This window comes from Gymnogyps californianus, chromosome 4 (assembly GCF_018139145.2).
Source record: "Gymnogyps californianus isolate 813 chromosome 4, ASM1813914v2, whole genome shotgun sequence".
Lineage (NCBI taxonomy): Eukaryota > Metazoa > Chordata > Aves > Accipitriformes > Cathartidae > Gymnogyps > Gymnogyps californianus.
The window spans coordinates 51,949,692-51,970,211 of NC_059474.1; the positions used below are offsets into that span (position 1 = coordinate 51,949,692).

At 39.2% G+C, this 20,520-nt stretch overlaps 1 protein-coding gene across 5 annotated transcripts in view; it reads left to right on the forward strand.

The window, feature by feature from the left end:
- CCSER1 (coiled-coil serine rich protein 1) overlaps positions 1-20,520 on the forward strand; it is a 719,834-nt gene that overhangs the window by 268,531 nt on the left and 430,783 nt on the right. For all 5 annotated transcript variants that reach the window (XR_007766366.1, XM_050895848.1, XM_050895851.1 and 2 more), the window contains exon 9: positions 10,982-11,192. Coding sequence is in view for 4 of the 5 variants with exons in the window: in XM_050895848.1 (XP_050751805.1) it covers positions 10,982-11,192 (211 nt within the window). In the remaining variant the exon portion in view is untranslated. The remainder of the gene's footprint in view (positions 1-10,981; positions 11,193-20,520) is intronic.

Sequence of the window (20,520 nt, forward strand, 5' to 3'; positions counted from 1 at the left end):
TTACTGTTATTTACTGCTTAAAATTCAACTATGTGCAGTGCAAAAGAATTCAGACATCAGACATTAAATTCAAATAATGGGCCATATGTTTTCAGTGAGATGCACCTTTTCTAAACTTGCATAGTTTTGCACAATACTGCTCTTCATGTTATTCTGAACCTTAAACAAGCCTGGCATTGCAAACTAGAAGCAATTACAGTAACTCCAACTATTCAGGTAATTCAAGCAGGGTCCCCAAAGTAGAAAATGTAACAACCAGAGAGTAAACAACTGAAATAAACATTTAATTTTAATGTGACGATCAAAAAACAAAGTTAAAAGGCAGGGGACCTAATGTCCTGGAAGTGGAGAGAGAGAGGAGGCGTTGTAGAGAGAATGAAGCTTCTGACAGGACATAGTTTGTGAGCACTTATCTATCAAGTAATGCTGCATCAACACAAAAATACTGTAAGTGACAAACAGCTCAGTGCTAGCATTGAAGTTTTAGCATGCTATTTCCTTCTGTGTTCTGGTGTACAAATAAATATTTAGAGAGATTTAAATATGATTCAGAGATCTGAGCTTTGGTCCTTCATAGTCAACCAAACATCTCTCTCATCTGCCTCTGGCCTCAGTTTGCCAATTTTTTAGATTTACTTTTTCATAGCAGGTCACATTATGGGGGAAAGGAGGGAGGAGGAATGTTTTCTTTATAAGAGGGCAGTACGGAAACGCTACTGCAGTGCTTTAGTCAAATTAAACTAAATATTCTGATTATTTTTTAATGAGTTATTTACAATCAAAAAGAAAAACATTGAAGACCGTACTGGCAAAGGCAGAGAAATCTCCTGTAGGTGGGCTAGTTTCACCATATGATAAAATAACACGTTTCTGCTGTGGCACTTAGTGATTAATTATGTCATGTAAGAATAAAGCAATTAGGCTAATTTACACATTTATTAGTTTATTGCTTTCTTTTTGTTTGGTCTCTGATGCCTTTGTTTAAAAAATCGAGCATGTGCTTTTGGAGGGGTTTAATTTCAGTAATTAAAATCCGAGTGCACACATTGCAACACCTGCCTTGTAAGTGAAACCCATCTGAATGAATACAAGCCCTCTGGTAGTTTGAGAGGACGCTCACAAGGAAATAACACCCGAAGGGTCCCACAACTTACAATTTTCATCCCTATATATAGCTGGGAATTTGTTCTTAATAAGTTATTGGCCTCTATGCCAGTGGTAGTTTTTGTAAGTTGATGCGTTGAGCTGTGCAGCGTTCAGGGGAGAAGGGGAGGCTTTGAGCCTCTGGAAGGTGAGTGGTTCCTGGGACTTCTTTGTGCTTGTGAAGCTCTCAGTCTCTTAGGTTTGTTTTAAGATGACATACATCTGGATGTGAGCTATTTATTTCACGTTGGTACCTGGCACTCTTCATAGACAAGATCCAGCTAATGGTTTAGCTGGAAGTGTTAGGCCTACAGTTCTTGGGTAGCTTTTATGCAGTTACTCTAAAAGGAAGTTTCTTTGTTTCTTCTGTTCTATACACTTATGATCAGTTTTGGCTGGAGCCCAGAAAATGTATGTTATTTAACTGTGGGAAAAATACATATTATTTTGTGTCTAAGTCTGCTAGGAACTGTTAATCATGAAACAACAGATTCCACATCAGTGAATGGACTGAGGAAGATTTCTTTCTCGCTTCTTGCTTGAAAACACTGCTCTTTTTTATAAGCTCAACAACTTCTCTAGATATATGGTTTAACTTTTAGGTTGCCTTGTGTGGAGTCAGGAGTTGGACTTGATGATCCTCGTGGGTCCTTTCCAACTCAGGATATTCTGTGAGTCTCCTTGATGATATAAACCAAATGTATGTATGCACATGCACACATAGACACGTGTACGCAAGTACTCATCTAGCAAGAAAACACACTATTTGCAACTGCTGTGCCAGGAACAGCATGAACTTTTTTATCACCAAACTTAACTAAATAACTGGTGTATTTAATTAACATAGGTGCTGGATTTCTCATGTTGTTTTGTTACTTTTGTTTAAATCAGGCTTTTGAAGTCACTGTGGCTGTTCATATATTTTTCAGGGGAATTGGAAATTTTGTAAAAGATTAATTCCATAATGTTTCCTAAAAACCTTGTAGAAGAATCCAATTTAAGCATTAAAAAAACTCTAGTAGATTGCTGTCTTTTAAGAACGGATATATAGTAACATACATGTTCTGGATTTCTTTATAAATTATGTCCCTAAATCCATTACATGCTTTCATTTATTGGTCATAAAAGAGGATTTAACATAAAAGCTCTTTTAACAATAACATTAGGTTCCAACTATTTTATGTGATAATGAAATAGAATGGGTTTTAAAGTTGCGGTTTCTTCCTGACGTATTAATCAAATTCCCTACATAAAGTAGGTGGAAGGTATCCTCTGAATTTAAGCACAACTCTTTTCTACTCATTATTCTTAAACTGTTAGAGGGCAATGAGAAGGGATACATTTGTTTAATCGTATAGTTTCACCAAAATGAAGGTCTGCTGTGTTGATTCCATGAGAGTATTGAATGTTATCTTCACTCAGAAAGCTGTGTTTGTAATTACTGATTATTTTGGTGATTATATTATATTACTGATTATATATTTCACTATGTGAAAATGTACAGAGCTAATGAGAAACTTTAGGATTACTAGTTGGAATTTTCTGAACACGCACAGAGTTTTAACTACCTAATTGTTGTACAGGGCATCCCTTAACTTTAACTGCTCAGCTCTGCTGACGTTTTAGTCCTCTTTCTTCTAGTCCCTGGCATTCAGCTGCCATCTAATCCTGTAGGCATGTGCATTTTTGCTGGTGGAGGAATGTGTGTGACTATAGCATGATAACCTATAGGATGATTATTTAGATGTCTGTGTCGTTCTCAAGCCCTGGCATAGTCGGAAGCCAGGACATTTCTGTAATTGGACCCAATCCAGGAAGAGTTCCCTGAATCACCTGCCTAGGATGAAGGCAGGTAAGGGTTGGGATGTAAGGAAAGCAAGCAGAATGCTGAAGGTATTCCACTTTGGATATTTTAGTAAATATTAACTATGCCTTTAAAACTGACTGTTATGCATCTCAAATGAACCTCTCAGCCAACACAAGGTATAATAAATTGCCTGCTTGCTTCACAAAAGTCTTCTTAATGCTTAATAGCTTCATCAAAAGATAATATCTTGGTTTACACAGTAGTAATGTGGTTAGATGCTTCCCAAATATTTAAAAACCAAGTCAGACAGGACTCAAAGTGAGTGGCTTGTTTCCTTTATAACATATATGAATTTTCCACTTAATTTTCTGGTCTCATTGGAAGTCCATCTTACCTATCTACCTCATGTCTGTGAATTCTGCTGGGCACTAAGCAAATATTTGTTGCAAACCCTGCCATCCTTTTGTTTTTCAGTGGATTTAACCTTACTGTTAACATACCTATCTTCCCACTGAAGCCTATACTAACAGTTCTGTACCTTCTTACTGGGCACAGAAAATGCTTTAAATCTTTCTTTTTTTTTTTTTTTTTTTCCATTTGAAATATACACAATTTTGAGCAGAATTTTGAAAAGCCTAGGTAGCAAAAAATACTGACCTGTAGTAGGAAGTGTTTGACAACTTGTTTTCAAGTAAGGGAAACTAGTTTGGTAATTGAATGAAAGGAGTGCACTTCTTGTGCTTCTTGGAAGACAGTCATCATATCCAATATCTATTGTGATTTTCCAGCTTTTTTTAACATTTTTTTAACCTTGTAAAAACTTGAAAGTTTTATATTCCATTTGTGCAATTTCTAAAAGCAAAACTCAAGCATTTAGAGCAGAGAGCAGAGATGAGGAGAAATGTTGTTTTGATCTACAAGGTGACAGTGGCAAAACAGACTTATATTTCTCCTTTCCTCCAATACTATAAAGTTTGCTGGGCACGCTTGAATGCCTGTCTGATCAAATCTATTAAAGAAAAATTTTGTCATTCTAGTCCTGGGTCAGCTGAGTTGGTCAGCTCCATGGAGTGCATTTGGAGTGAGATTTGGAGAAGACACAAGTGCCTTTAGCTTTTATCTGTGCTGAGGCAGTGCCCAGTCAGAAGTATGTAGTGTTTACAAGGGCTGCAATGACTGCAGGTAGATTTATCCTTTGTTCAAATAAAAGGTAAGCCTTCTTTTGTTTATATCCCAACCAGAGATGTAATGTGAGTTACTGCTTGCTTTTGTGCATAATTAAGCTGCAGTTTATATTTTGTATACCAGTTGTAAAATAGTTTCAAGAATGATCCCCTGCTGAATTTTTTTGGGGGGAAAAGAAAAAAATTTAAAAAGTCACAAACTTTACCAAACTCTCAATGCCCAGACAGCCTCATTTACTTTTCCTGGTTTGTCTGTAATGCTTTATTTACTACTGCACTGTTAGTACTTGAAATTGAATAAGCCCCACCGGTCTTTTCCAAGTAGCTATTTTTTTTGATGTTATCTGGTTACCTTATGGTGTTACATTATCTTATTTGTATCACATATACATTTTCCTAATAGGTTCAAGGAGGAAGAAAAAGACTGAAATCTCAAGTGTTGTGTTTTTGTGTGCTAGATCAGGGGATATAAACAGAGCTCTTGACTCCTGTAGAATTTAGAGAAAGAAAAGAAATGCTTGACATACCCTTATCAGCTAGACTTTACCCACAGCTGAAAAATTGAGTGCTGCTTTTTTTTTTTTTTAATTTGATTCCATATTTCATGATCACAAGGTTATAGCCCAAAGGAAATCTTTATGGCTGTGATATAAACCTTTGAAAGAAAAGGGGTTATAATGGAAAAGGCTGACAGTCTCTTAACTTATAGCAGCACTAGCCATTAGAGTTTGTGTGCACATTTGCGTGTGGGTGCATAGTTTGATAGTGGCAGATACCGAACATCATTTTTCTAAAAGGCTGACCTTGAAAAATCATAGCATCAGAGTACCAATAAATGATACGTAGTTCTAAAGCTGTAAAATGTCAAACAATATGTACCTTATGACACTGTGTGGTTTAATATTCTGAAATGTCATCCCTATAACTTCTGAAGCATTCTCTGTTAGAACAGAAGTGACATTGAGAAATTGCGTGAGACAGAGAGAGGTATAAATTTTGATGCCAAAGAATGCTAATATGGGTAATTAGCCAAGTGTTTATGTTCTGGTTACCTTTTTATCTTCTTAGTATTGCAAAGGCTGCATTTTCAGAACCGAGTGAGGAGTCTGGCAATTTTTGTCCTCCTTGACCAGAGGCTGAGAATACTTAGGCACCTAGCAGTACATTATTTGATATGTTGACTGGAATATTTAGGAACATGCTTTTAAAAGTCTATGCCTCAGTTCTGCTAAATAAGGGGAAAAGCCTTTCTTTTTTCCAAAATGTGTCCATATATTTCAGTTGTAAACTGTTTGGGATAGAACATGCAATGTTAACATGTAACATTAAGATTCAGTCTGGGATGATTGTAGGGCTTGACTGTAATGTACATCATTGTAAGAGAGCCACAGAGTGCTTTGAACTGAATTTTGGAAGTGCTAGAGGTAGGCAGATTTTTCTCTAAAAATCAGAAGTGATTGTTCTTATGTGTCTTATATGGTCCAACTGAGGGACCTTTCTCAAAATAGTAATTAGTGATTTTTCTAGAAGAGGATCCCTTTCATCTATTTGCTGTTTGTGAGAAAAAACAAAATTCTGGATGGGAGAAAAAAGTGTGGATTGAAGGCTATCTAGATTTGTATGAGAAAGGATTTCAGGATATAACCTCTGTATGGAGCTAATAACATATGTCCTTTTACACTAGAAAAATGTTTCCTGGTGGGCCAAGTTATGAACAAATAAGAGAGGTTTTTTTCTGAAATATTTATGAAGATCAAATTTGTGTGTGTATGAATTTTATAACTATACATATGTAAAAATATATGTGTATATATATACATGATATATTTATATGTGAATATATACACATACAGTTGCACTCTCAAACACTGAAAATAAGTGATTTAAGGCCTTTTCTAAGACCCTGCTTTAGAAGATAAGCCCTCAAGGAAGAAAGAAGGTATGTTCAGCTCTTCCCGTAGAGGCTGGGTTCTTTTGCTCTGCTTGCAGAGCCTTCCTGATGCCCACAGTGTTAGGTGGGTTCTCTTCTGTTAAGCTGGTATCAAGAAGTGCAGACTCTGTGGGACCAATTGTATTAGTTTAGGCTAATTCTGCTATAGCAATGTCTTGAGCACTGCTGATGAAAACTAAGAAGATTAAACTCCACATAATCTGAGGATCTTTATGTAAGTGAAGTTCAAATTACCATAAGCTCTTCAAATCATTGATCTGAGGATCGGTAAGAAGGGAAGAATAACTCAAACTAGCTCAAGTTGCAAATCTTTGGGTCTTTTTTTTTTTTTTTCTTTCAGTAAAACCGTTTAAAGATGCTTTGGAATAAGAAAGTTGTTCTTGTTTACCTTCTTAAGGGAAAGAAGCTTTGAAAGGAGCTGCACAATTGTGTGTCTCTTCCTCAGTTAACATGCAGTTGCATTGGATTTATGGAGGCTATTAAAATGCTAAAAGTCACTGATTGATTATTTTAATGCTATCTCAGTATTTCAGTAAAGATTGCTTTTGTCTTAATGGCACTACCATTTTGCTAAACGTGGATATTGTAGCTTCTGATTTTTGTATCCATTAGAAGTAGGGAAATATATTCATGGTGTTCAGTGGATATGTCCAGATACAACAGAAACAAGCCAGCAGGCCCAAGGTACCATCAAGTTGCACAGGTTTTCACCCTATTTAACATTTACAGATTTGTAACAAATTTTCTGTGGATTTTCAGACCTTATGGTGGCAGTAATTCTACCGACATTAAGCTTGCTTTTCTCTGTTGTCATTTGTGGTCCCCTTAGATGTAACGTGCAGCTGTATAGTAAGTATTCCACAAGCATTAAGTTGGCACCACTTGAGCAACTTGAATTACTGTTTCCCTATGACGTTGATCTAGAGGACTGGGCAGAGTTTTAAGTATCCCATCTGTCAGACTTTGATCTTCATCAAACAGAATATGAGAACCATTTGTTATCTGGGAAGTGAAGTCTGTAATACCTGGGAGAAAATTAAGAGCAGCTTCCTACCACTCTTCTCAGCTGTGATTTACCACTGCATCCACAGTTCATTTCAGACCATTTGAAACAGGCTGGCTCTTCTCTTGCCTAGGAGTCTGGCTGGGTTTCACATCTCTAGCTTGGAGCTTCATGGCTCCATAGTCATGCTCAGAGATTTGAGGTGACGTCTACATGGATGGTTCTGTAGCGTACATCTGCACCACTGACATCCTCCAGAATGGAGCAGTCCCATCCAATTTGCCTGTGCTGACAACCAAGCCATGCCAGGGAATTGTTTGAAAGAGTGATAGCTGGGTTGGGTCAAGCCATTTCAGAAGTGCTTTAACACTGACTGACTTCCAGTGCCCAGGAACATTGCAGGTATGATGTTATTAAAGAAGGGACATAGCCTAAGTGTGTGTGTATGTCAGGCAAATTTAGAGCTCAGACAGGAGCCATACATTTAAAAGTGACCAAATTACTTTTCTGAAATATTTTATGTTGATAACATTATAGAATTAATATTGTCATTTAAATGAAATACATTGTCTTTAGTCATTAAAATAGACCATTTGAGGCTTTTTATCCAGTTTCAGAAGTTCGTCACAGATAACATTTGCCTGTGAAATGTTTTTATTCCAATAAACACATCTTTGCAAGGTGGAGGGGGCTGGCCATCTGTAAGGAGCTCCTGCACTACCAGTTGAGGAACCAGCCCCTTCTCCAACTTCAGATGTAAAGAGATGTTTTACTAGTAAGGGGAAACTTCTAATTTTAGTAAGAACTTTTTTTTTCCTTGCTAAATCTCTGCTGCTGCTTTGAGATGAATTGCAGTGGATTACCATAATAATACTGTAATAGACCACCTGGACATTGTTAATAATGAACTTGATGAAATATCAGCTCTGGAATGAATTTAAAATGAGCTTTTTCCTGCAGCGAGTAAAAGGAGTTGTATCAGACGGTGGAGAGTGTTTCTGTCACAGATCAGTTATATTCTTTTCAGATAGTTCAGAGGTACTATATGATCTGAATGCTCACTGTATATCAACTCTGAGTAGCAATTGAGTTAGATTTTTAAACTCTTATGGCCATGAGTGGTGATATGTTATTATGGTGCTTTTCATACTTTAGTACAAGGTTCTGTATTTGAAAAGACGGTAATTTTGTGTGTTGAGCAGTGTGCTGTCAACATAATGCCCGCTGAAGTAATTGAAGGTATTTTCTTCAGTTGAAATTAAGATTTGCTGCATTTCCAGCACATTTGTAGCTTATACATAAACACTGTATCCCTTCCATGTAAGAAAGGATGATAGTTCTCCAAGAGTACTGCTTGTTTCCTTGTCACTGGGGCAGCAGGGTATTGGTGTTGATACCAACTTCTTCTCCCTCATAATGTGCTGTAAAAGACTCCTTCTGGGAGGCATTACATCTTAAGTTGGTCCTTTCTCAGTGTCAGGATGTTACCCACGTAAGATGCCTGCTCAGGAGCATGGTGAAGATGAAACTTTGGTGGGACTTGCAGAGTGAACATGCAGAATACTCTAAGGAATAAGTTGTCTCCCAGCCTGCTGGCACTGGGTGGGAAAAAAGAGGACCTTGTTGTATCATCTTACTCAATTTAAATAATGTGCTTTTCTGGCTACATAAATCTTACTTGTGTGTAGATTCCAATAGTTTGAATATGGCTTCTTTTATAAATCCTTAAAAGTGGCCTATGAAACTTCAGTTAAAAGTTGTTTTTTCCTTGCATGATTTATACCTGAGGCTTCTTTAGTAAAGGCTATGAATCAGCAGTGGCTTAAAATCCTTCAGTCAAAAGCACCTTCACCATCCACCTCAGATTATTATTTTAAAGGATGCAAAATATTCTACTCACAAAGTTGTTTCAATGTATTTAAAAGTTAAAACAGACTAATTTCATAGTTTTATGAGAGTCTTGAAAAGCCCGGATTAGAAAATTTTAATTCCATTGGCCATCATGAGCATCTGTCCATCTCTGTGATCTCTGTGGTGCATTCCTTGATCTAATACGTTGTCCCTACTGCACATTACATAGCTTGCAAAATCTAAAAATGAACCATCCATAAAAGATAATTCTAGTAGCCTCATTTTCAGTTTGTTAGTATGGCACTGGGAATTGCTTGTCTTGAGAAATCTCATTAATCCCTTTTTCTGTGTGGTTCCTATGAAACCAAAGTTAACTAAGGAAAATTTCATGTGGAAAAATATTCTTTGTCCTTCCAAAATATAGCCATGCTTAAAATTCAGAATCAGTTTTGTGTTGCGTGAAAATTCAAATGGAACAGAAAATTGGAACTATACATTAAATGAATAATAATTGTAATTTTCTTCACCACTTATGCTAACATCTTTAATTGTAGTGAATGAATTTAGTATGAATATGGGTGTCATGCATTGCTGTTACAACACTTTTGTAATTTAGTAGTAATTAATATACTACTATTGCACAGTGCAGCCACATTCTCAGATATATTCTCCATTCAGATTTGTCCTTTTTCCCTGCTGGTCGAAGAGAAAATAGGTGCAACATTAAAGTTGTGAATGCTTTCATGCCAGAAAAATCCTTAGTGTTTTCAGTTACATTCTGTTCCACCAAAATGTCAAGTAATCTCGATTTTAAATTATTTTTCTACTATTAAACTTTTGGCTGGTTGTGGCTGATTTCGGCTGATTGAATCTATGACCTCTAGATCATAGAATCACAGAGGTGGGAAGGGACCTCTGCAGGTCTCTGTTCCAAGCCCTTGCTCAATGCAAGTCCAATTAGAGCAGGTTACTCGGGGGCTTGCCCCATCATGTTGTGAGTATCTCCAAGGAAGGGTGTCCGATAGCATCTCTGAGCCTCTGTTCCTTTGTTTGACCACCCTCATGGTAATAAGTAAGTAAATAAAGTTCTTACATCTGGTCACAATTTCCTGTATTCCAGTTTCTCTCCATTGCCTTTCATCCTATTGCTGTGCATCCCTAAGGATAGCCTGGCTCCATCATCTCTGCACCCTCCCAGTGGAGACATTGCTCTCGTCAGCAATGAGATTCCCTTCGCCTTCTCTTGGGAAGACTGAGCAAAGCTGGCTCTCTTAGCCTCTCCTCATTTATTGTGCACTGCAGCCCCCTCACCATCTTGTTGGTCTTTGCTGGACTTGCTCCAGCATGGCAAAGTCTTACAGATATCTTGCTCTGATATTAAGGGAAGATAGTATGCATGCAGCAAAATAATGGTATTCCATTACCTCCAAAATCCCTCAAAATCTTTCCGAATGTTTCTACTGTCTTTAATGGATTCTCAACCACAACTTAATGTTGTTTTGTTTCATGTTCTGCTTAAATAGCTTCAGTGATAACTAAACTTCAGGGTGAGTACAGATTAATTAAATTTCAAATTCCATTTTATAGAATAGCAGGTTCATCTTATGTCACTGGGCCAGCCCAGAAGGGAGTATTTTCTTTGGCAGTTTTCTTTTCTTTTTGAGTTCTAAGTCAAAGCATATGGAAGAACGTGATTTAGCTTTTGAAAATGCATGACATTAATTTTTTCATAAAGCTGAACTGAAATAAAATAGACCCATAGCAGTTTTGCCCATAGGATATTTTTTGGTAAGAAAATGGCTTTCTTTTGAAGGGCGTGGCATAGAGCATGGTTTCAATTCCTGTAGAAAATGGTACATTTATAAATGCATATTTTATTACTAACATCATATGGCTGTATGTATATTATAAAGGCCATTCACGCTAGCAGGCTCAAAAAGTGAATGTGTAATGTGTCTTTAAACTCAAAGGAACTAAAAGCCAAATACTGAGTTCTTTTTCTTTTTCATATTTCAGTGTTGATCTCTGTTTTCTCTTGTAAGGAACTTATCTCTGAAGCTGACGAAGGAGGTAGACCAAGGAGAAGCCAGGTACCCTCGTGTTAGCCAGCTGGCTGGCAGCCCATCCGTGGAGTGGCCTTTTACTGGTCTGGAAGAAGGTGGAGGCATTGAATCTTTGCCCTTCAGATTGATGCTGCAAGATTGCACAGCTGTAAAGACATTGCTTCTGAAAATGAAGAGGGTTCTTCAAGAGGTAATCACCCACTCATTTGTTAAATTAATAGCTTTCAGCATTAATGAGCTAAGCAGCAGAAAAGGGTCAGAAAAGTTTATGGACTTGATGTCTTTTAATATGTCTTGAATATATGGAATTGATGCAGAAGTATAAATAGTAGTGCCTCAACATGGTGGAGGTCAGAAAGTTTATACTATAGCAGAATTTAACTGATTCTGCCATCTTGGTGTGCAGAGTATAAAGCTTCTCTTGAGCTTTTACCAAAAAGGAGGCAGGGGAGATGAACTGCTTTAGAGCAAAATAAATTGTATGGTTTTCCTCTAGTATTTTAGAGCTTTTCGGTTTTCTTACTACATTTGTTAATCAGTATGAAGTCGCATGCAATTTATTCAGAGGAGAGATGCAAAGGAAAAAAAATGTTCTCTTAAGTAACAGTACTAAAATTAAACGTTACTAGCTTGAGTTTGTAAATGATGGCTGAAATCAGATTTCTTGGGCCATTCTAACAATTTCAAGAGTCCTGGGTTGTCCTGTCCTGTATTCTCCTGTTTCCCCCATGGACTACTGGCATTGCTTTGAATACTTTCTTTTGCATCTAGTTCCCTTTAGGATTTTAGAAGAAATCAAATTATTATTGGGTTGAGGTTTTTTTTGACACTTTCCAGCTGTGGAGCTTTGACTCAGATAAATTTTTGACAAGCTTTCATCTTAATGTTAGTGAACTGCAGCATGCATCTTCTTTGAGATCTACAAGAAAGATCTTTTTTTTGGTTTTTTATCTATATAGTTCATAGAATTACAGAATAATTTAGATTCTGAGGGCTCTCTGGAGGTCGAATCCCTCTACTCAAAACAAGGCCAACTTAGAACAGGTTGCTCAGGTCCTTGTCCACTTAAGTTTTTGGTACCTTAATGGGGTTTCCGCATTGTCTCTGGACAACCATTCCCATATTTGACTACATCATTGTAATTTTTTTCCCTAAGGTATAATCAGAATTTCCCTTGTTGCACCTTCATCATATGATGAAGTGCTAGTCAATTAACTGAGACATTTAAATACCAAAATAAGGCTTTGGCAAGTTTGGGTTTTTTACTGCTCACTTCTTGATCATCTGTATCTAAATTCAACCAATTGTTGTCCTGTCTGAGAAGGTTTGTCAAAGGTTTAGCCATGATAGTTATCCATTAGTCCTCCTAAATAGCATGTTTTTGCTGGATGGTAAGCCTCATGCCTTCCAGTTTCCTTCACTTCACTAGAAGCTTATTGGGTTTCTTAATGGACTTCTGTTTTGCTGAATCCAGAATTGAAATAATTAATTCTCCATCAGTTCCTGCTTACATAATGTCAGAACATAGAGTGAACTTAAAAGTTCTTGTCCACTGAGAAGGATTTGTAACCTTATTATATATGGAAATAAATAGTAAGAATTATAATATTACATGACATAGCAGTCGTAACATTCAGCTGGTAACATTGGCAGCATGTTCTGTTGCTTCTAGTGTGAATAATTCTATGTTTTGCTCAGAAAAATTCTTTCTTACCATGATAGTAAGAGTAAGAATTTTATTTTTAACTTACCAAGTTCCATTAAACTTGTGTCAGAATCTACTGTGGTTTTCTATATGGAGATATGTTGTACCTTGTAGTACTTCATCTTTAAAAATATTCACCAGGTGATCTCCACAAAAGGAACACAAGGTATTTTGTGCAAATCGCTGGAATTTCATGTCCAGTTACTAATACCTCCTTATGTAACTCATATTGATTTTATTTTTTCATCTTTATCATTCAGTGTTTTGCTTACTTGTTCCTTTGTACCATGTAATTTCCATCTACCCATCTGACTGTAACACAGTGTGATTCTTCTTTCCTTTTCTTTTTCTTGCCTTCCTTATTAAATCAAAATGGCCTTTTTCTAATTCTACAGTTGGATGTTATATGCAATGCATGTATAATATGTATGTGCTGTAATTTACCTCCCTGTTTTTCAGCACCTTTCAGATGGAATATCCTAGTAGTAGTATATAGCTAAACAAATCTCTTACATAGCTAGAATGAAATGACCAATCTGATGATTATCAAAAACTTTTACTACCTTGAGTTGTTATTTGTATTTTGTTTTTTAATGAGCGACTTGTATAATATCAGTGATAGAAAAGATATGGAGAATGCTGTAAAATGGTATGGGAGTGTACTTTTTAGTAACCCCTTCTAAGAAATAGCTCTTTGATATGTAGTGCAATATTCCAGGTCTACTGATATAAATACACATGCTAATTCTTGAAACAAAAAATTACTTTTCAAGGTCATTGTTAAACTACACAGTTTTCATATCTCCACAAAGAGTTAACAAACCTGTCCATTATACAGTAGGCATCATCCATGGTGTATTTGCAGGAGAGTGAAAGAGCAGCAACAACCAAATATTCACAAACAGTCTTTAAAACACATTAAAATAGTAGGAATTAAACCAAAACCGGAATATGATTCAAAAGAACATAAGTAGCTAGTTTGAACAATGAAAGAGAAGATGACCTTGAAATATATTACAAATTGATATTGGAACGACACAACTTGATTATCTTCAAAAATACAGACATTTATACATTTATGTCACTTTTAAATTATTAGTGAAAGATTCCAGGAAAATATAATTCCATCAAATTGAAATATTGTGTTGAAGAATCTGATAAATAAATCATGTGAGCATATGTGGCAGGCAGTTTCCATGGAGAAGGTACCCTACTTCCATTGTAACTAGATGTAATTTCTTCATCCAAAAATCACTTCTGCCCCAACCAATATTATAAAACAAACTCACAACAGTACAGAATTAAAAGACATAAAAGAAAAATTCTTTCCTTATCATGAAATGCTCATGTATTTTTAGACGTAGTCAAACATAGACTCTGGCAGGCTTATATAATACAGAAGTGAAATATTTTATGCCTATAACAATATAAAATAAGTATATTTATTTAGAAAAATAATAATATAACATTTTCATCCACTTCAAAAAAATATACAAAGCATACAATCTACATGGGGAAAATCACACATGAGTTATCAGAAAAAGAAGCTGCAGTATTTCTGTTTTATAGCTGATGTTACCCATAGAAGAAGAAATTGCAGTAGTGTACACCTCTTTATTGAAAAATAACATATTAATTGAGTTAAAATATTAGCCCCATTATTCAATATAATCCTTCTTCTTAAGCACTGAGCACTGCTTCTAAGGAATAATTTAATTCTGATCTGCCAAAATGTAATACCTAGCTAGTACAATATGCTATTTTTTTTTTTTTGCAGTTGATTGTAATTGAAGAATCTAAATGGAAAAACTGCATACAATATATGCTGTACTGTGCTGCAGATTTATAAAGCTATAAGTTTGGCTTGTTATTAGTCTTATCGTGAAAAGGGAAATTGAAGACATGGCAGTAACTTGCAAGATTGAGAATGTTATTAGGTAATGTATTTAGTAAAAGACTAATGAATGATCGTTCAATTAAGAGAATTAATTACAATTCCACTTTCAGTGAAAAAGCCTTGAAAATGTCTACTAATAATTCTTTATAGCTTTGGCCATGCAAGTCTCATAAGGCAGATTGTCCCCTAATGTTTTGAGAACCTTGCTGAACAAAGCTGAATAGTCTGGAGGACCCTAGCACGTGAGGAAACTCAGTGATCCACCAGAAACTGGTCCAGAAAGTATGTCTGAATCTGTTTGGCAGCTTTTTCTCATGGATGTTCCATTTCTGACAGACAAATTTGCAGTAAATGGAGTAACCAAGACTTGTGGGCTGCAAAGTTTCATGAAAAAGCATTACCAGAGATTAGCAGCACAGGCAACTTGATAAAAGCCACTTCAGCATATAAGACAATACAAGCTGTTGCGTAGCCTGTCTGTGATTTACAAGTAGGTTTTGGTATCCCTTTTCTCTCCATCTCACTGATGTTTATTGAATTGGGTTTTTTTTTCCTCAAAGTCTACTTGATGTTGACCTTTTTCTCAGTAATAACTCCTCTCGTTCAAAAAAAAAAAAAAAAAAAGACAGACATGAAAATGGGGAGTTGGATGGATGAAATTGGTAGGTTCGCCCTGTCCTAAGAAATGGATTCTTCACTTTCTGACTTCAGACAGGCCTTTCTGCTCTGAACTGGTCTTCAACTCAGAATCTATGTCATCTTTTCTCCCCCATATGCTGTGCTATACTTTCTATGTTTTATTACATTTCTGGTCGCTAATTGATTGCGAATAGTCAATGAGCTTCTAAAAATTAGACTGTAGCTTCTTCCTCACTTATTGCTATCAGCAATAATGAATATATAATGCCTCTTTCCCAAACAATATATGAGCTTTCCTGTACTCTTCCAGATGAGACTGAAATTATTTCCATCTATTAACTTTTTTTATGGTTTGAGTTATAGCTAACTGAGGCAATGTCGAAGGCTGGCTAATTGAGAGGACATTTAAGGGCTTTGCCTTTGAAATCATTGGTAGAACATTTCAGGTAGAGACATATGAGGAAAACTCATATGGTTTTGGTTTTGTGCCTGGCAAGAGAGGATCTTTATGCTGAAATAAACATAGTGGGAAAAAATACAGCTATTTTGGGAAGGAATCCATTTAGTCAGTGGTAATGTTTTTTTGTTCAAACTTTAGATGTTGAGCTTGTTGATTAATTTTACTGAATGTCCCAGTAAAAAGAAAATCTTTTCCACATTTAGGCTTATTTCTACAGGTCACATTTCCCCTGTATGCTTTATGAAATGTATAAGTTATCAACTACATAATTCTACTTTTAGATATTTTTATGGGGCTATCAGAAATGACCTTACTGGTTGCTAATCTAGAAAATTAAGATACGTTGTCTGTATGTTTGTGTAATTTGGAATATAAATTATTCAGTGCATGCCCATACTTCTTTCACAGCTCTGCAAAACACCATGCAGGCTGTGGAGCTTTAGAAATTGAAGCTAATTACTGTGATTAGCAACAGGGATAAGTCACTCTGGACATATATTGCATACTGTGTTTTACTAATTAATCATTTATTTTACTGAGGGAAATTGCAGCTGTCTGTGGCTGTCATTAAAACTTAATGTGTCCAATACAGTGTTTTTATATTGCACTTGAAAAAATGAGAAATGTGGAAAATTATGTCAAAATCACTGTAAGACTGGCCATGACAGTTGACTAAGACTTGGGGGACAGAGTAAGACCACTCAGTCTGCAATTAGCCTGTCAGATATCACTGGCTACATTACTTCTCCCCATGCATCTTTCACCTCATCATTAAACTAAGCATAATTATAGAGTCCTCTTTTATGCTGCGCTTGCAATATACTACTGGAAAGTACTAAGAGAAAGCTAAGTGTTGTTTGCGATATTTCGTAGCCTGATTGCTCAGCAATATGGAATTGGCCTTAAACTATAGTTTTTAAAGACATTAAAGCATTTCCTGCCGTCCTCTATAAAATGTATTGTGTTTACTAATATTGTCTGTTAGCCACTTAGGAAGCAATTGCAAGTTTAATACACTGTAAAATACTGCAGGTTTTCTTCCTGTAAGTAACTTCGTAATTAACCACTGTAGCATTACTGATTTATTCAACAACTCTGCATTTAATGCAGTCCCTTTTATCAAGTAATTCATGCTGGAAATTGGTAATTCCTTCGTTTCATGGTGTGTTGACACTGCATATACCCATAAATTTAAATAACTAATAATAAAAATGTACTAGATTTAGTAATAGGATTTAACTTTATCATATTAAATAGCTTTTTTGCTTGGGAATACACATTGGCATACCCTTGCCCAGCTGCTTGCAAAGAGAGAGCAGAACACCCTATTGGCACACTTTGTGTGTATTTTCTAGTAGCGTATCTCAGGGTAACAGAGAATATTGGGAGCCGGTGGATATAATCAGATGTTCTCTTTGGCAGCAAAGGTGTTTTATTCTAAGATTATCCATTAGAAGGTATTTAATAGGAACAAACAAAGCCAGTGTTTGTTATTTAGCTAGATATTCTCGAGGTACAAGGAAACTCTTTTTTTCCCCATATTTTTTAGGCAAGCTGCATAAGACAAATATTATCTACCACGTTGTCATTGTGTGTGCTGAACTTAGCATATATAGTACTCTGAAATAGGTTGTAATGCTGCAATTCCAGTCCCAATCCTATTGCTTAGGTTTCTTAGCTGAATAAGCCTTAGTTCAGATAGTAAAAAAGGTGCTGGAGAACCATCAGACTATTTTAGTGCATGCAATATAGATTTCAGTGTGTGCAACATTTAAAATTTCTCAAAATTGTTAACAGTTGTTTAATGGTACTTGGAAAAGCCATTTATCTGGCAGATCAAGGCATGTTCTCCACTGATTCATTTAGAAGACCTTGTTTGGTAGAAGTTCGGCAGTTTGGGGAATGATTTTAAAGATGAAGCATTAAGAAAAAGGTTGTATATGTCCGTATCGTAGAATCATAGAATCATTTAGGTGGGAAAAGACCCTTAAGATCAACGACTCCAACCGTAAACCTAACACTGCCAAGTCCACCACTAAACCACGTCCCTAAGCGCCACATCTCCACGCCTTTTAAATACCTCCGGGGACGGTGGCTCCCCCACTTCCCTGGGCAGCCTGTTCCAATGCTTGACAACCCTTTCAGTGCAGAATTTTTTCCTAATATCTAGTCTAAACCTCCCCTGGCACAACTTGAGGCCGTTTCCTCTCGTCCTATTGCTTGTTACTTGGGAATAGAGACCGACACCCACCTCGCGACAACCTCCTTTCAGGTAGTTGTAGAGAGCCATGAGGTCTCCCCTGAGCCTCCTGTTCTCCAGGCTAAACAACCCCAGTTCTCTCAGCCGCTCCTCATAAGACCCTATGTGCTCTAGACCCTCCACCTGCTTCCTTGCCCTTCTTTGGACACGCTCCAGCACCTCAGTGTCTTTCTTGTCGTGAGGGGCCCAAAACTGAACACAGTATTCGAGGTGTCACCAGTGCCGAGTACAGGGGGACGATCACTTCCCTACTCCTGCTGGCCACGCTAGTTCTCATACAAGCCAGGATGCCATTGGCCTTCTTGGCCACCTGGGCACACTGCCCGCTCATATTCAGCCGGCTGTCGACCAACATCCCCAGGTCCTTTTCCGCCAGGCAGCTTTCCAGTCACTCTTCCCCAAGCCTGTAGCGTTGCATGGGGTTGTTGTGACCCAAGGGCAGGACCCGACACTTGGCCTTGCTGAACCTCATACAGCTGGCCTCGGCCCATCGATCCAGCCTGTCCAGACCCCTCTGTAGAGCCTTCCTCCCCTCAAGCAGATCAACATTCCCGCCCAGCTTCGTGTCGGCTGCAAAGTTACTGAGGAGGGTGCACTCGATCCCCTCGTCCAGATCATTGATCAAGATCCTAAACAGAACTGGCCCCAAGACCGAGCCCTGGGGAACACCACTTGTGAGCGGCTGCCAACGGGATGTAACTCCCGCAACCCTCCGCAAGTCCAGGGTGGCAGTTCTGCTGAACACCCTCCTTACTTCTCCGAGAATCGAAAACTCGATCGATAATGTCATGGTCGCTGTGCCCAAGATGGCCTCCAACCATCAGATCACCCGCAAGTCCTTTTCTGTTTGCAAACAAGAGGTGCAGCAGAACGCCTTCCCTCGTTGCCTCACTCACCAGCTGTGTCAGGAAGCTCTCTTCCCCACACTCCAGGAACACCCTAGACGTAGCTTTGCTCTATCTGCCTGTGACTGTAGGCAGGCCACGCAAAGGAACGCAAAGTGTGCACGCGTGAGAGCAGGTGACGTGGCCCGGGCATGGTTTACTCCTGCTCTGCCAGCCTGTGAGGTGGCTCGGCTGCCTTGGTGCTGGCCTTGGTGCTTGGAGACGGGACGGTGCTCTTGGTGCCTTGGCGACAGTGATGTGGGGGTGACGGTGACTATCCCTGTGGCGGGCTGGGGCCTCTCCATGGCAGGGTCTCTGTCCTTGCTGTGCTGGTGAGAGAGGAGTGTGCCAAAAGAGAGTCTCTTTCCACATGGGGATGGGGGGGTGCAGGAGGGGAGCTGCCTGGTGCTGCAGGACACTCCTCCCTCCTGCGCCTGCCCTAGCTGGGCCTCCAGCTCTCCGGCTGCCGCTCTGCCTTGGCTCGTGCCCAAGCCTCTCACCACGGCAGCAAGCGGAGCATCCAGAGCCCCGCTCTGCGCTCGTGCTGCTCGTTGCCGGTGCAGAGGGCTCACCGCTTGGAGCCCATGATGTCCACCTCCCCAGGGGTCGCCCCGGGGCAATGCTGTCGGGCTCCCAGGGGGTGGTTTGCCCCAAGTTCATCTGGTGCAACCCCCCTGCTCAAGCACAGCCACCTACAGCACGCTGCCCAGGACCGCGTCCAGGTGACTTGCGAAGGCTGGAGCCTCCACAACCTCCCTGGGCAGCCTGTGTGAGTGTTAGAGCAGCCTCAGAGTCAGGACGTGCTTTCCTGGGTTCAGATGGAATGTCACGGTTTTTCATTTGTGCCCATTGGTTCTTGCCCTGTCAGGGGCCACGGCTGAGAAAGGTCTGGCTCCCTTGCCCTCGTTCCCTCCCATCAGGTATACATGCACAGAGGCATCTTCCCCTTAAAAGGGAAGCAGAGCAGAAATCTGGACAAGAAAGGAAAAAGGGGCCAGGGGAAGCATTCTGCTCTGGTACTGCTTACTTACCTCCAAATGCCAGTCCGCTGCTTCTGCATCTCAGCAGGTAGCAACCCGCTGCCTGCCCACATTCCCCAGCAAAGTCGTGCACAGACACTCCCAGACAGAGGGCTGGCTAAAACAAGCTAATTTATTGTCCTCTCTGCATCGCGGAAAGGTCCCAGAGGGGATCAGCTCTTTCCAAGAGGATGGGTGCTCCCATCCTCTTCCAGGTGGTAACAGGCGCCTCAGTTGCAACGGCATCTGCAGCTGGACCCGGGGAGATTCCCCACACTCTGGTTACGCTGAGCTCTGCTTGAGCGGTGTCACCTCCATGCCTGGTGTGCTCAGGTCTGCGGCACAGACTCCCCAGGCAGTCTCTGGGATGAGCAGATTCTCTGTCCCAGGGTCCAAAACTGTCGCCCGGGCCCCACCAGTGTGAGAGCAGAGTAGGTCCTCAGGGTCACAGGCATGGCTGGAAAAGCCTGTGACCACCAGGAAGTGGGGGCAGAGCTGCAGACCTCTGAGGTGCAAATCGTCCTGCTGGCTGTGCCTCGCCGTGAGTGAGTGGGAAAAGCTGCCTCTCGACAACGGCGCAGCTCTCCGGCCACGGTGTGCTGCCGGGAAAGCTGGCCTCTGCCTACTCGAGGCTCAGGTAGGCGCCTGAGCTGC